This window comes from Phycodurus eques, chromosome 5 (genome assembly GCF_024500275.1).
Source record: "Phycodurus eques isolate BA_2022a chromosome 5, UOR_Pequ_1.1, whole genome shotgun sequence".
NCBI classification, from domain to species: Eukaryota; Metazoa; Chordata; class Actinopteri; order Syngnathiformes; family Syngnathidae; genus Phycodurus; species Phycodurus eques.
The window spans coordinates 6,761,772-6,775,801 of NC_084529.1; the positions used below are offsets into that span (position 1 = coordinate 6,761,772).

The window sequence follows — 14,030 nt, forward strand, 5'->3', positions numbered from 1 at the left end:
TCCAGGTGTGTGAGGGCAGAGTGGAGGGCGGTGGAGACAGCGTCATCGGTTGACCGGTTGAACCAATATGCAAACTGGAAGCGGTCCAAGGAGGGGGAAAGGAGCACTTGATGTAGTGCATGAGTCGGCGCTCAAAGCACTTCATCAGGATGGTAGTGAGTGCTATCGGACGGTAGTCATTGAGGCAGGAAGGAGATGACTTCTTCAGGACCAGAATGATGGTGGTGGCTTTGAAGCACGTGGGGACAACAGCCTGACTCAAGGACGTGTTAAAGATCTCCGTGAAGAAATCTGTGAGTTCAGCTGCACAGTCACTCAGAACACGACCAGGGATGTTATTCTGGGCCCGGGGCTTTTCATGTGTTGATCCTGTCGTGAGATCTTTTCACGCTGTCCCGGGTCAGTGTCAGCACTTGGTCACCAGGAGGGAGTGGCGTCTTGTGTGCAGGGGTGCTGTTGTGTGCCTCAAAGCGAGCAAAGAAGTCATTGAGCTCATTTAGCAAGGAGGTGGAGCTGTCGCAGGTCTGTGGTGAGGGCTTATAGTCCGTAATGGTCTGAATACCACGCCACAGACTTATTTGAGGTGGTGTCTTGGGTTTCCATGCCTTCTTGCATCTCCCTTTCTTCATGTGTACAATACTTCTTCCCTGTGTCATTTCATATTTTTACACACAACTTAATTTCTGAGTTGATTTGTTGTACTTTCTTTGTATGTATGGATTACTTGGGTTGTTCCCAACATCTGGTTAAATTTTCAGGTCAATAGCACCTTTGGAAGTATATTTAGTGAGAAAAATGTTGACGTTAAATACTTATTTCAGCCGCTGTATGTAAACATCATCATCAAAATTAGGGATGGGCAAATTTCGATTAATCAATAATTGATTGTGAGAAGGTGGTCCTTCGTGTGGCGTTAAAGCAAAATGTACTAATTGGCTGGAACCAGCACAGGCACTGTTGATTCAGGCTAAAATTGTTTGCGTTCTAAAGAAGGGAAACATAACATCAGAATTGGAAAAATGAGCTGCATCCACTCAACTCCTGCAAAATATATATTTTTAAATGAACATAATTACTACATTGGTCATTTTCTAACCCAATATGGAGGCAGGAAAACTAATCAAATTCCCTACCTGATCAAAATATGGCCCATGTAAACAATGTAAATTTAATTATTTTCACTGCTTGTTTTCAAGTACTTTCCAGTATTTGGTAGCTCAAAAATAGGTAGATGTGTCAAATTCTATGAGTCAAGGAGCAGGTGACTCCTAATGAGTCATGTCTCAAAAGGAGACCCAGACAGTGCAAACCATGATACAGCATGGGGAGTTAACAATGACATCCTTGTAACATGCTCACATAATCATGTGATCAAATTTTGTGTTTTCTGGTATACTAATACCAGACAAGGTCACAAATAGACTTTGATTGACTACCGATTGGTAATGCTTGGGATATGCACTATATGTAGTATATACATTTATTATAGTTGTTAAACAATATAGACATAAAAATATGTCAATATAGAATGTTACACACTATGATTAGTGTCTGTTTATATTAACAAAAAGAAAAATACTTTGCAGCAGAGCTGCAATGTCCTTGAAGGAAAGGGTCACAACAGCAGATTACGGCACAGCAGGTAACATAGCTTAAAGACTAGCCAACCTCCTGTCCCACAACACAGAAAATGCACTTTCTTGCTCCTCTGCATATTGAAGCGTAATCTCAGAAGAGATTCTAATTGCTGGCTGAATTTGGATAATAACAATCAAAGCAGCCAAACTGGCAGACAGCCAAGCAGCCAGACCAGCATGGAGAAGGGAACAAAGGAACTGAGAATGCAATATAAATATATCACTCAGGGAAAGGTGCTCCTGTCACCTTCTCATAAAGAAATGCACATCACGAGCAGGAATGGTTTCACGAGTAGTCCAGTTGCTCTCACAAAGCTTATTGTTAAGACAGCAGTGGGGACCTTTCTGTCTTTTATCACAATTCAACAGCATCTTGCTTACTAGGTCAATAGGCTCTTGCCACGTGGGTGTATAGATGTAAAGGGCTACTAGCTTCACTTTATCAGACGACTTCAACATGATAATGATACAGGCTGTCATGGCTATCTATTAAAAGCAAGGGGTAAAAGACTCAGGGGGTGAGGGTCCCATCCATTATTTAGTGGCTGCTGACACAGACAAGATGGGCAAAAGCAGTAGCACCAACATGAAAGACTGGAAAAGGGGCATGCGTGCATGCACTACAAGAATGCAAACATTGCTTAGAAGAAATAACAAAAACATGGAATCTTCAAAAATATGATTTTGAGTGATTTGAATGATTACATTTTTATTGAAAACGATTACTCCAAAGAGACAGATAAGCCAGTTACTCTCTTGCCGTTGTGGAAAATCATTATACAATACCAAAAAAAAAAAGCAAAAGGAGAACACTTAGCAAAGTACTGGCGAAGTCAATGACGAAGGTAAAAGCAAGCAGACGTACCGGTCCCTATCAGCGGGCCAAGAGTAGACAAAGCAGCAAGGGATGAGACACGGGATGACAGCGGCACAAAAGCCTTGCGCTGCTCCCAACAAAGCGAGCTTGCCGTCACTTTCAGCATCCTCGCTCATTACTTTCCAACTTCATCGGCATCGTTTCACAAACTAGACTTCAAGCGCTCACGTCAAGTCCTTCCTCGCCCCAAACCTTCGAGCGTGTCTACATAAAGAAAATGGATAGCGTGCACCGGCGAGTGATTCAGAGCCTCAGAAGAGAGCTTAATCTGTGAATGGCCGCGTGCTTGACTGGTTCAGAGCGATGCTGCCTTCAGGTGCCGCTCGTAAACGACCACTTCTGCAAGCCTCATGCAGGCATTATGTTGGAATCTGATAAAAACGTTAAATGATGTCGTAAATTAATTGCTGGAATGTCATCCTTTTCTATATTTTCAAGTAAGGGGATTCCGGCCATGGTTGCGGTGAGATGTCGAACAAGATAGCTGGAGGCAGTTAAAAAAAAAAAAATAATAAATAAAAAAAAAGGCAAGGCTCTATTCTTTAGACCAATACCTCTCAGCTGTTGTCACCCTGGGACCTGCATTTTCTCATTTCTCATTATGATTACAAAAAAATAAGAACAATAAAGATGCATTGTTCAAAAATAGCCTTTAAAATATACATGTAGGTGTAGTAAACCCCCACCACAGAGAAAAAACACAATTGACACCCCCTCAAAGTTTATAATTGCCTATATTAATAGTTTAAAACCTAAATATACCACAAACTATGATCCCAAAACACATTAATCTCAGAACATTAATCTTAAAACTAAATGCTTACAGATGATTTGAAACAGTAGTACACTTACAGTATATATCCACATATACCCACATGGGGTGAAGACTCTCTATAATTATAATTTCCACCAACAACACAGGCTAAACTCAGCTCCTCCCTTCCATACAAACATGTTGAGGTATAGCACTTTAAAATAATTGCTTGACACCAATTGCTATTTTCTTATCTACTATCTTAAGAGCATTATTGAGATCACAAAAACCACAAAAATGAGTTTTCAGCAAATAGCCAAGGATATAATCCAAAGAAATAAAACACAAATAGGTGAATTCTTGAATAGCCAACTGCGAGGCAGGGGTTTCTTGTATTGCATCACATTTTTAAACATATTAAGATATGAGGATGGACATGACAACTGCACATGAAAACAATATCCATCCATTCATTTTCTACACCGCTTATCCTCACTAGGGTCGCGGGTATGCTGGAGCCTATCTTGCTTGCACTGTACGCTGTTTTCATTGTACTTTTATTTTTTTCTCTTTGCTTTAAATGTTTATAAGCAGTTTTTTTATTTTTTTTAAATGATTTTAATCATGTAAAGCACATTGAGTTACCTTGTGTATGAAATGTGCTATATAAATAAATTTGCTTTGCTTTGCTAATCACAATATGCATAACCTCAATTTCAAGTTTCAGCCTCATCACTCAATCTGATCCTCTTTTTACTTACAAGACATTCTTAGCTAACTCTTCCTTCAAAATACCCCCTACTCCATTTCCTTTCCCATCTACACCATGGTAAAATATTTTGAACCTTACCCCTAATCATCATGTCAACCAACTCCTGAGCATTTCCTGTCATAGTCCTAACATTCAAAATCCCCACATTCAGTTGTAGGCTGTGTGCTTTTTTTCTTCTCTTTCTGCCTAAGAACCTGCTTTCCACCTCTCCTTCGTCTTTGAGCCACAGTAGTTGAATTTCCACTGGTAGGTTAACGCCGCCGGTGGCGGATGTTGTTAACCCATCCGGTATGGAATTCTTTGGATGAACGCTCATATTTGTTTGGCAAAGTTTTTGCTCTTCCTGACGCAACCCTGTGCATTTATCCGGGCTTGGGACCGGTCTACAGTTTGCATGTAGTTCTCTTTGTTTTATATTTGGAATGAAAATAAACCGCCTGAAAATAAAAATAAGCCTCTTTTTTTTAAGTTGTGTACTATCTGCCAAAATGCTGTTTGTTGTAAAGTGACTGAGTTAAGTTTACTGCCACCATACAGCGCTCGCAAACTCATAAAATCCAGTCACTTATATCTCAAGGCATTAGTGTATATCATTATCATCATATTGTTTTCATGGCAGCACGGTGGACGACTGGTTAGCACATCCTCCTCACAGTTCTGAGGACCCGGGTTCAAATCCGGCCTCGCCTGTGTGGAGTTTGCATGTTCTTCCCGTGCCTGCGTGGGTTTTCTCCGGGTACTCCGGTTTCATCTCACATCCCCCAAAAAACATGCACGGTAGTTTAATTGAACACTCTAAATTGTCTGTAGGTTTGAATGTGAGTGTGAATGGTTGGTTGTTTATATGTGGCCTGTGATTGGCTGGCAACCAGTTCAGGGTGTACCCCGCCTACATATTGCCGAGTTGCGGTCCACTCAGCGGGGAAAGCCTCCCGACTTCCTTCGCGGCTGTTACTTCACCATTTCCAAATATGGGATGGCCGCACCCCGGCTGCCGTTGTCTTTGCGCTTTACAAAAGCAACAAGGCCTCCTCAAATTAGACTCTATTTTAAATTAATGCCTGGTACTCAATAGTAATTTCCAAACAAATATGAGCGTTCATCCAAAGAATTCCATACCGGATGGGTTAACAACATCCGCCACCGGTGCTGTTAACCTACAGGGCACCAGTAGAAATACAGCTACTGTGGCGCAAAGATGAAGAAGGAGAGGTGGAAATCAGGTTCTTAGGCAGAAAGAGAAGAAAGCACAGAGCCTAGAACTGAATGTGAGGATTTTGAATGGTGGGACAAGGACAGGAAAAGCTCAGGAGTTGGTTGACATGATGATTAGGAGAAAGGTTGATATATTGTGTGCCCAGGAGAGCAATCAGGCCAGACGTTTAGGGGTAGGGTTCAAAATATTTTACTGTGGTGTAGATGGGAAAATAAATGGAGTAAGGAGTATTTTAAAGGAAGAGTTAGCCAAGAATGTCTTGTAAGTAAAAAGAGTATCCGATTGAGTGATGAGGCTGAAACCTGAAATTGAGGTGTTATGCATATTGTGATTAGCAAAGCAAACCAAATTTATTTATATAGCACATTTCATACACAAGGTAACTCAATGTGTTTTACATGATTAAAAGCATTAAAAAACAAAGAAAAACTGCTTATAAACATTTAAAACAAAGAGGGGGGAAAAGTACAATTAAAACAGCGTACAGTGCAAGAAATATCATTTAAATGTGGAAATGCACTAAAAAGCAGGAGAAGAAAAGATGAGTTTTTAACCTGGACTTAAAAACATTCACACTTGGGGCTGATGTACTTCTGTTGGCAACTTATTCCATTTGTGTGCAGCATAATAGCTAAATGCTGCTTCACCATGTTTGCTTTGGACTCTGTGCTCCACTATTTGACCTGAGTCTGTCGATCTCAGAGCCCTACTGGGTTTATTTCCATTAGCATTTCTTTCATGTATTCAGGACCTAAACCACTTATTAATTTATAGACCAGTAGCAGAACTTTAAAATCTATTCTAAAGCCACTGTGAGCCAGTGTAAAGACATTAGAATTGGAGTAATATGCTCTGATCTCTTTGTTCTGTTCAGAACATGAGCTGCAGCATTCGGAATGAGTGGTTATACCCTACAGGTAGGATGTGGCCGAGAGGTGAAAGAGAAATTCTGAAAGGAGCTCAAATAAGTAGTTCTGAGCATCCCAGACACAGAGAGAGTTGTGCTTGGTGCACATTGTAATAGACATGTTAGTGAAGGAAACAGGACTGATGAAGAAATGATGGGTAAGTTTGGCATCCAGGAAAGGAACTTGGAGGGACAGATGGTAGACTTTTCAAAAAGGATGGAAATGGCTGTAGTGAACACTCTCGTACTCCATAAGGTGATCTACAGGAACGGAGGGAGAAGCACACAGGTGGATTACATCAAGTGCAGACAATGTAATCTGAAGGAGGTTACTGACTGTAAAGTAGTAGTAGCGGAGAGTGTGGCTAGACAGCATACGATGGTGGTGTGTCAGATGACTCTGGTGGTAGGGAGGAAGATTAAGAAGACAAAGGCAGAGCTGAGAACCATGTGTTGGAAGCTGAGAAAGGAAGAGCGTTTTGCAGCTTTTCGAGAAGAGGTGAGACAGGCTTTCGGTGGACAGGAGGAGCTTCCAAAAGACTCGACCACTACAGCCAAGGTGACCAGAGAGACAGGCAGCAGAGTACTTTCTGTATCTTATGGTAGGAATGGGGAGAAGGAGACTTGGTGGTGGAACCTCAAAGTACAGGAAATCATACAAAGAAAGAGATTAGCTAAGAAGTGGGACACTGAAATGACTAAGGAGGGGAGAAAGGAATACATGGAGATGTGACAGAGCGAAGGTAGAGGTGGCAAAACAAGAGACATATGATGACATGTATGCCAGCTTTGACTCTAAAAAAGGAGAAAAGGAACTATAAAAGTTGGCCAGACAGAGGGATTGAGATGGGAGGTATGTGCAGCAGGTTAGAGTGAATAAGGATAGAGATGGAAATGTGCTGACTGGTGCCTGTAATGTGCTGGATAGATGGAAAGAATACTTTTGAGGCATTGATGAATGAGGAACATGGGAGAGAATGAAGAGTCCAAGAGGCAAGTGACCAGGATGTAGCAATGATTAGTACTTAAAAAAGGCACTTAAGAGGATGAAAAATGGAAAGGCAGTTGGTCCTGATGACATTCCTGAGGAGGACCAGGACCACGACCCGCAGCAACTCAATGCCAAAATACAAAAGACCAGTGCCACATATATAACACTGGCAACAAAATTACTTGAGTAAAAAGTACACAGTGAAATAATTACTCAAGTACTGAGTAAATAGCACAAACAATAAAAAAAATAAAATAAACATTTGCAATTTACTATATGGTGTTTTCTCAAGTTATAAGTGGGCTGTAATATTCACATTTAGGCAGACAGTGTCAGACAAATACTACAATACATGAAAGCTGTTGTTTTTGTTCGTCAAATGTAAACAAGAGTAGCGCCCGGTGCCTTCACGGTAACGACAATCTTGCCAAAATGGCCGCCACGTAGGCACGACAAGTTTTAATACCTATGCCTGGAAAGCCCAATAGAAAACGTTGTGTGAGGTCCTGTGACTTTCTTGTGTCATTTGATTGGTGAACTAGACTTAAACGTCACTAGCGCTTAAATTAGAAACAGCGCCCAATGCGGAGGTCGAAATCGTAGTGTCGTGCATTTAGATCATTGTAACGGAGTAAAAGCACCATTACTTCTTAGCAGCAGAAGCGGCGGAAGTGTTTTTTCTGGTTTCGTCAACTCCTGTGACTTATCCGCCAACAGCGAACACCCCGCCCAAGGAAAAAGTCATCGAATCCATACGATTCACGTAAATGTCCTATTTTGAGTTCAAAACGGTGAATTTCGCCGAAAGCCGACTGATTTGCATGTATGTAATTTAGTTCAGACAATAAATGCCCTGGCCACTATTTGGGGAGATTGCGGGAAATTTGCCTTCCTCATCTTCTGGGTGCTGGAAAGCTTCCCTCAGGTCCAATGTGACACAAAAGGCCTCTATATACTCGCGCGGCCGACAGCACCCACATTGCATCATGTGACCAACGTATTGGCCTGCACGGGTGCACGGGCCCTACGCATCACTTGACACGCAAACGGCCAAAATTGTTGTTGCGTGTAGAATGCCGCGGAGATCATCTCTCTTGATTGGTCCATTTTAGTCACATGCTGTGATGACGTACTCAGCGTGCCCCTTGGTTCTACATACCATCGACGCCGCCGCCTTCTTGATCAATTTTTCAGCATAATTAAACGTATCATCTGGTCATCTACGTCCATTTGTTCTAGCAGACTCTGTTGCACAGTCGCCATTGTTGTTGCTTTGTTCTGTGTTCCGGCTACCGGAAATGGCCAAAAAGAGGAAACTCCACCCTGCGGTGGCCTAGCTAATACCAGCCATAGCGACACCCCCGACTTGGAGGAGAACTGCAGTACATTTTCCAAACTGCACGATTGGGCTTGAGTATAAAGGCAAACTGCGCGCAGGATAGCCGCAGTGAAGTCAGCGCGGTTTCCGCCCGTGCGAATATAAAGAAGCCTTAACTGTGCAAGGATGCCTTTTTTTTCCCCCCCAATAGGGGCTAGCACATTTGGTGGAAACAGGTTGTTGCAGGACTTTGGTGACAGCTGGAGATGCTGGAAATGGTGCCACGACCTACAGTGGGCTGCTGCTGCCGAATCTCATTACCACAAAATCATATGTAAATATACGTGTTGTTTTTGTTTGTGGTTATTACACAGCACGTATATTAATATGGTATATACAAGAGCGTAAATCCAAAGACCTACTACAGTCAATAAGAGAAAAAAAAAAAATTTTGAATTTTGTGCAGTAGAGTACACAGTTTGCCTACATAATTTTACTATTATTTTGAAAAGGTTTTTTTTTTTTTTTAGTTTTATTAGAAACAGATTGTGTATAAAGTGTCTTTATATTTGATGCATTTAGGATCGAGTTCACTGGCAAATACTAGCAAAAAATGTCAGGTTCATATTTATTTTCATTGTCGATATATTTTGTGTAAAGAGGAATGGTTATTGTGTGACTTTAATGATTCTGAACGGCAATTATTTAAATAATTATATTTAAGTTTCTTTTGTAGACTTTAGACATTCATTTTTCTATCTTGTATAGGCCATTTTTTTTAAACGAGGCAGGAAGTAATTTGCATCTCCCGAGCTGCCACCGGAAGTGCCACAACAACCTGCTGCTCGCTTTTTTTTCCAACTGTGATGAACATTTAAGCGAAAAAACACAAATAGTAAATTTAGACTCGTCGTACTATTGCTTTGGCCGGTAAAATGTAAAAGTTCATACTCAAACTTTAATTTAAACGCACGAGTTTAACTTGTATTAGTTATTTTTTTCGACTCGTGGAGGTATAAGTCGCGGAGTTTCTTAAGTTTGCAGTTGGAATTATGGATTTATAAGAACAGAACAGCTCGTCTCTCTACAGTATTTCTGCTTTACGAGTTCATCACTTGATGTAACAACTTTTTGGGTTAGTATGTAACGCCTCGCCGCTCAAGACGTCTTAAAAATGCTTGGCTCAAATGTTCACATTTTCGTTACCTCGCCGTGTAAGTTCCACAACTGGACGTTTCATTCCGGACCGAACACCACCAACACTCTGGGTTCAATAAGTAAAAGTAAGCCTACTTTCTTTTAGACTCTTGAAGGTCTGCCGGGAATTACATTTGCCTGCGGCTTCTTTGTTGTGGTTGCTGGAGCTGACGTCTCGCGAGATAGTCATCACTTATCGCGACATTTATTGGACGATTACCAACAGGATTTACTGTACGGAAACAGCAATAATCACAAAACACCATCATGAAATGTGTCTTTCAAACCTACCAAATTATACATTTATAAAATAGTATGAATATGTGCTGACGTGCATAATATGCAAATTTAATGTATATATATATTTATGTTGACATCAAACTCCAAATGAAATAATCAACATTGCCAGTAATGTAGATGTGATGCAAATGTATAATTTTACTAAGATCATTGTTGGTCCAACTCTTCAAATACAACGTAAGACAGATATTTCATTTTGCAAATAAATACATTTTTTAAAAAAGGAATAAAGTGCCTACGTAAGTCTTTGCTTGTCATTGTACATATCGCTTCTTAAATAAGTAATAAATACAACTACAAAATAACATGAAAATATGAATATCGGGGGGGGGGGCTAGTAAAATAAAACGTATCCAAGTAGGAATACAAAACAAAATCAGATGAAAAATTAGAATTGCTGCAGTCCAGGTCCGATTGTCAAGCGACACCCTCGGGCTCACGTGTGTTTGGAGTTGAGTAGCTTCTCAAGTATTTCCAAGGCTTCCTGGAGCTCCTCAGCCGTCAGGCCGTTTAGTTCCGGCAGCCCGTCGGGAGGCAGCCTCCTCGCCCGGCCCACCTCCCATCGGCTGTGGCCCGGGGCGGTGTGGATGCCGCGGAGCCTCCACTGCAGCCAGTCGCGGCGCTCCTGCACCTGCCTGCGCTCCCCAACGTCGTGCATGAGCTGCACCTCACTCACCGTCCTTTTCCTAGACAACATGCGTGTTGTCATTAAGTGAGAGTACAATGGCGTTTGAATTCATACTTGAAGGGGTTTTGTTTTTTACCTGAGGGGCCGTCCTTCGGTGACAATGAAGTGCAAACTGCACAGAGAGATGAGGACGACTTGACATTGAAAACTTCTCATGATGAACTTAATAAGCAAAAAAATAATAAAAGCTCACGTCAAAAATCACAAATCAATGCACATCAACTCACGTCTGCTGTATTATCTACGTCTATACTCTATTCCTTAAATATTGAGAATGACAATTTGCAGCACCGTTCACTAGACATAATTAGTTCAACATACCTGCCGTGGCCTATCCTGAGTTTTAAATGTGCGAGGCGAGTACACTGACAGTTGAGTTGTACTTTGGCTGATGGCGATGGCTGTCAGTGACGATATAAGCGCTGGACCTGAGTTCCTTTTATAGCCGGTTGGCTTGGCCGTCGATGACTTGCCGTCATTAGGGCTGATGATGTCACAAGGAATGACAACGATGCCTCTTTGCTTTGGGCTTTCACCTCATACCAAACAAAAATACCCACCCACCCCCACCCACCCCCCCCCCCCCCCCCACACACACACACACACACACACACACACCAAAGGCACAAACTCTTTGTGACCAAAATTCCAAACCTTTATAGCGATGCTTGCATTTCACAGGCAAACATCCAACTTTGTCATTTGGTGGTGTTTTTCATGGTGCGCTGTATGAACGCATTCAATAGATCCCTTTTTTTTTTCTTCCCTTTCCACCAACCAAAACATTAAACTTCTGCATTAATGTTGAATGCTCTTCCTTTTCTTCCACGTGGGCTTGCCATTTCAATTTGCTCACATCCGACCTTTTCATCTGACTCTTAACCTTCCGCACAACAACAGTTCCCACACTCGGATGGATTTATGACTGCCTTTGACCATTAGCGAGTCTCCTTGGTTACGTTGGGTCTTTAGTCAAGAATTGGCATTGTTTAAGGAGTTTGCTTCCCAAAAAGGAGCTTTTACACTGATCTGACGTCAGAGAATATGTCCTGAATCAAAGAGTATATAGAGCTTTGCTGGTGGCGTCGGGGTAATCCTGCAGTTCGTCACTCTCTTTATTATGGGTGACTGATGTCCGTGTGCGTGTATTTGTGTCAAAATTATTTCAGATATACAAACATATTTTTTTGTGTTTTAGATTTTCATCAAGTTCAGGTCTCGATGAAAACGGCAAAGTTAATTCCACGTGTACTGCACTTTATTTCAAATTCTTCACCATTCCCAATTTAGGCATTGCAATAACTTAGCGGCAACGCAGAATAGGCCGACAGTAAAGACATCAATTATTGTATTATTATCACAGCTTGACCAAGTTACAATGACGTTAGTTTTCTTTTTATTTGTTGAAGAACATAAGAAAGAAGTTGTGTAGAGATGTCAATGCAATACGTATACGGTATTCAAATAAATACACTGAACATCTTTTTGTTTTACTGTCTCTCAGTCTTTAGATAATCTGTTGTGCCGTTTCCAGCAAAAAAGATAACAAATAAGATTCACTTTAACTCAAAATTTGGCCACGGAATGAATAATTTGTATCGGAACTTTATATACTTTGTGAGTACAAATACATGACAGTAAGACAATCAATGTTGCCAGAGTACAGCACACAGACAATTTCACAATGTACTTTAGTTTTTAATGGTAAAGACCTGGCCCACTGAATATCCTTTTGAAAAATCTATTACTTTTACAGATATGACTAATTGTATTATTGGCAGTTGTTATCCATCAAAAGGTCATCATTGTTTCCAAGAAAAAAAAATATTCCAAAGTGATATTTTTCAAACTTTTAATGCCACAATGTCTTTAACATTAGGTGTCCAACATGAAGCTTCATGATTTGCAACATGTTTTCTTAAGATTCGAATTACATTTTGGGGTAGATAAGAATTTTCTCCTACTGCTTAATATGCCTTTTCCATGAAAACTAACACAAATGCATCTAAGTCTCTTTAGAGTTCCTTTTTTTTGTTCTTTTATAAACGTTTATTGTTTGCCACGCAAGCGTCTTTATCATTAATGCCACTGGAGAGAACCTCATGATGTTGTTGCAATACGCCAGAAGTGCCAGGATGAGGCAGCTATTTTGCATTTAAACAATAGCAGGCACCAAAATAAATGCTGTTATTTCTGAGATATGCATGAAGATGAATCCATTTGTGAAAATCCCATAAGTATTGCATGTCTTTACCATTATTACGATTGTAGAGTGTAATGGGCTTAATGAGTAGTTAGGATTATTGATGCATTTGTAGCCACAGAGTTTTGAAGGGCAACAGTAAATTGTGCAACTCGCACAGTTTTTATGAAGTTGTTTATGTCTCTTGTGCACTTTTGTCTTTACCATTATAAAAATAAGTATATTTCAGCGGGCCACCACCATTTGCTCTGTAAGTAAGGATTGCTTCTACTATGAATTCCTAAAATTGTAAATAACGCAATCACTTTTGCGAAAATAGCACTTTACCATTTCAGTATGGGAGACATTTACCCATATAAAACCAAGGCAGCATCAAAAAATTGCAAAATTTTTCATAGATATATTTTTGATTGATTCAGATGTTTTTTTTTTTTCTTTACTGTTATTGATCAAATTATATGACAATTACCCAGGCAGGACTTTATTTGCCATTAATAATTTCTTTGCAAAGTGAGAGGTCAGTGATTGAAGTTGTTTACATAGCAACCCTGCAAAGTTTATGGTGATCGGTGGAGCCTTCCGAACAGGTTGACCCCCATTTGCTTTCCCTGTGATGTCATTCCAGACCACAGCCTCGGCCTGTTTAGATGACACTCGCTGAACATTTTGACCTCTGGCCTCAGCTCGGGATGCGGAACATTGCCACCCTCATTACCTCACGCTGCCTCAATGAGTGGTATGTAGAAGCAACAAGGTGCGTGGGAATATAATCACAGTCGGGAGGATATCCCACAGCCCCACTAAAAAACTCAACCGGGAGGGCAACATACACAAATGGGGCCTGGTAAACACACAGCTATTTATTGAAATAGTGAAGCAGCAAACAATGTAATTGTTAACATCTTGGGACATCACCACCAACATGACATTTAAAGCTATGTAAGCAAAGCTATGTCTCCATCATTTAACCAATTGCGGAGTAGGCTCTGAGCAGCTACTCCCAAGTATTATACGCAGAGAAATATTTGCATATTGAGCCAATATCACAAATGCAAACTAGCAGGAAGATAACAATGATAATGACAGCAATACACACACACAAAAAAAGCAGATGAAAACCTAAAAGCCTGTTTACGGCTTGCGAAGAGAAACTAAAAAAATGTTTTGACA

General features: G+C 40.7%; 1 protein-coding gene across 4 annotated transcripts in view; it reads right to left on the bottom strand.

Annotated features, from left to right (window-relative positions):
- The window catches only part of LOC133402930 (BTB/POZ domain-containing protein 10-like), a 43,527-nt gene extending 33,693 nt beyond the window's left edge, over positions 1–9,834 (bottom strand). For 2 of the 4 annotated variants that reach the window (XM_061677265.1, XM_061677264.1), the window contains exon 1: positions 2,503–2,782. In XM_061677265.1, the coding sequence (XP_061533249.1) occupies positions 2,503–2,630 (128 nt within the window). In that variant the 5' untranslated portion in view covers positions 2,631–2,782. Of the gene's footprint in view, positions 1–2,502; positions 2,783–9,678 lie in introns of those variants that run through there. The other 2 variants (XM_061677267.1, XM_061677266.1) reach the window with 2 other exon arrangements.
- Positions 9,835–14,030: the final 4,196 nt, after the last annotated feature.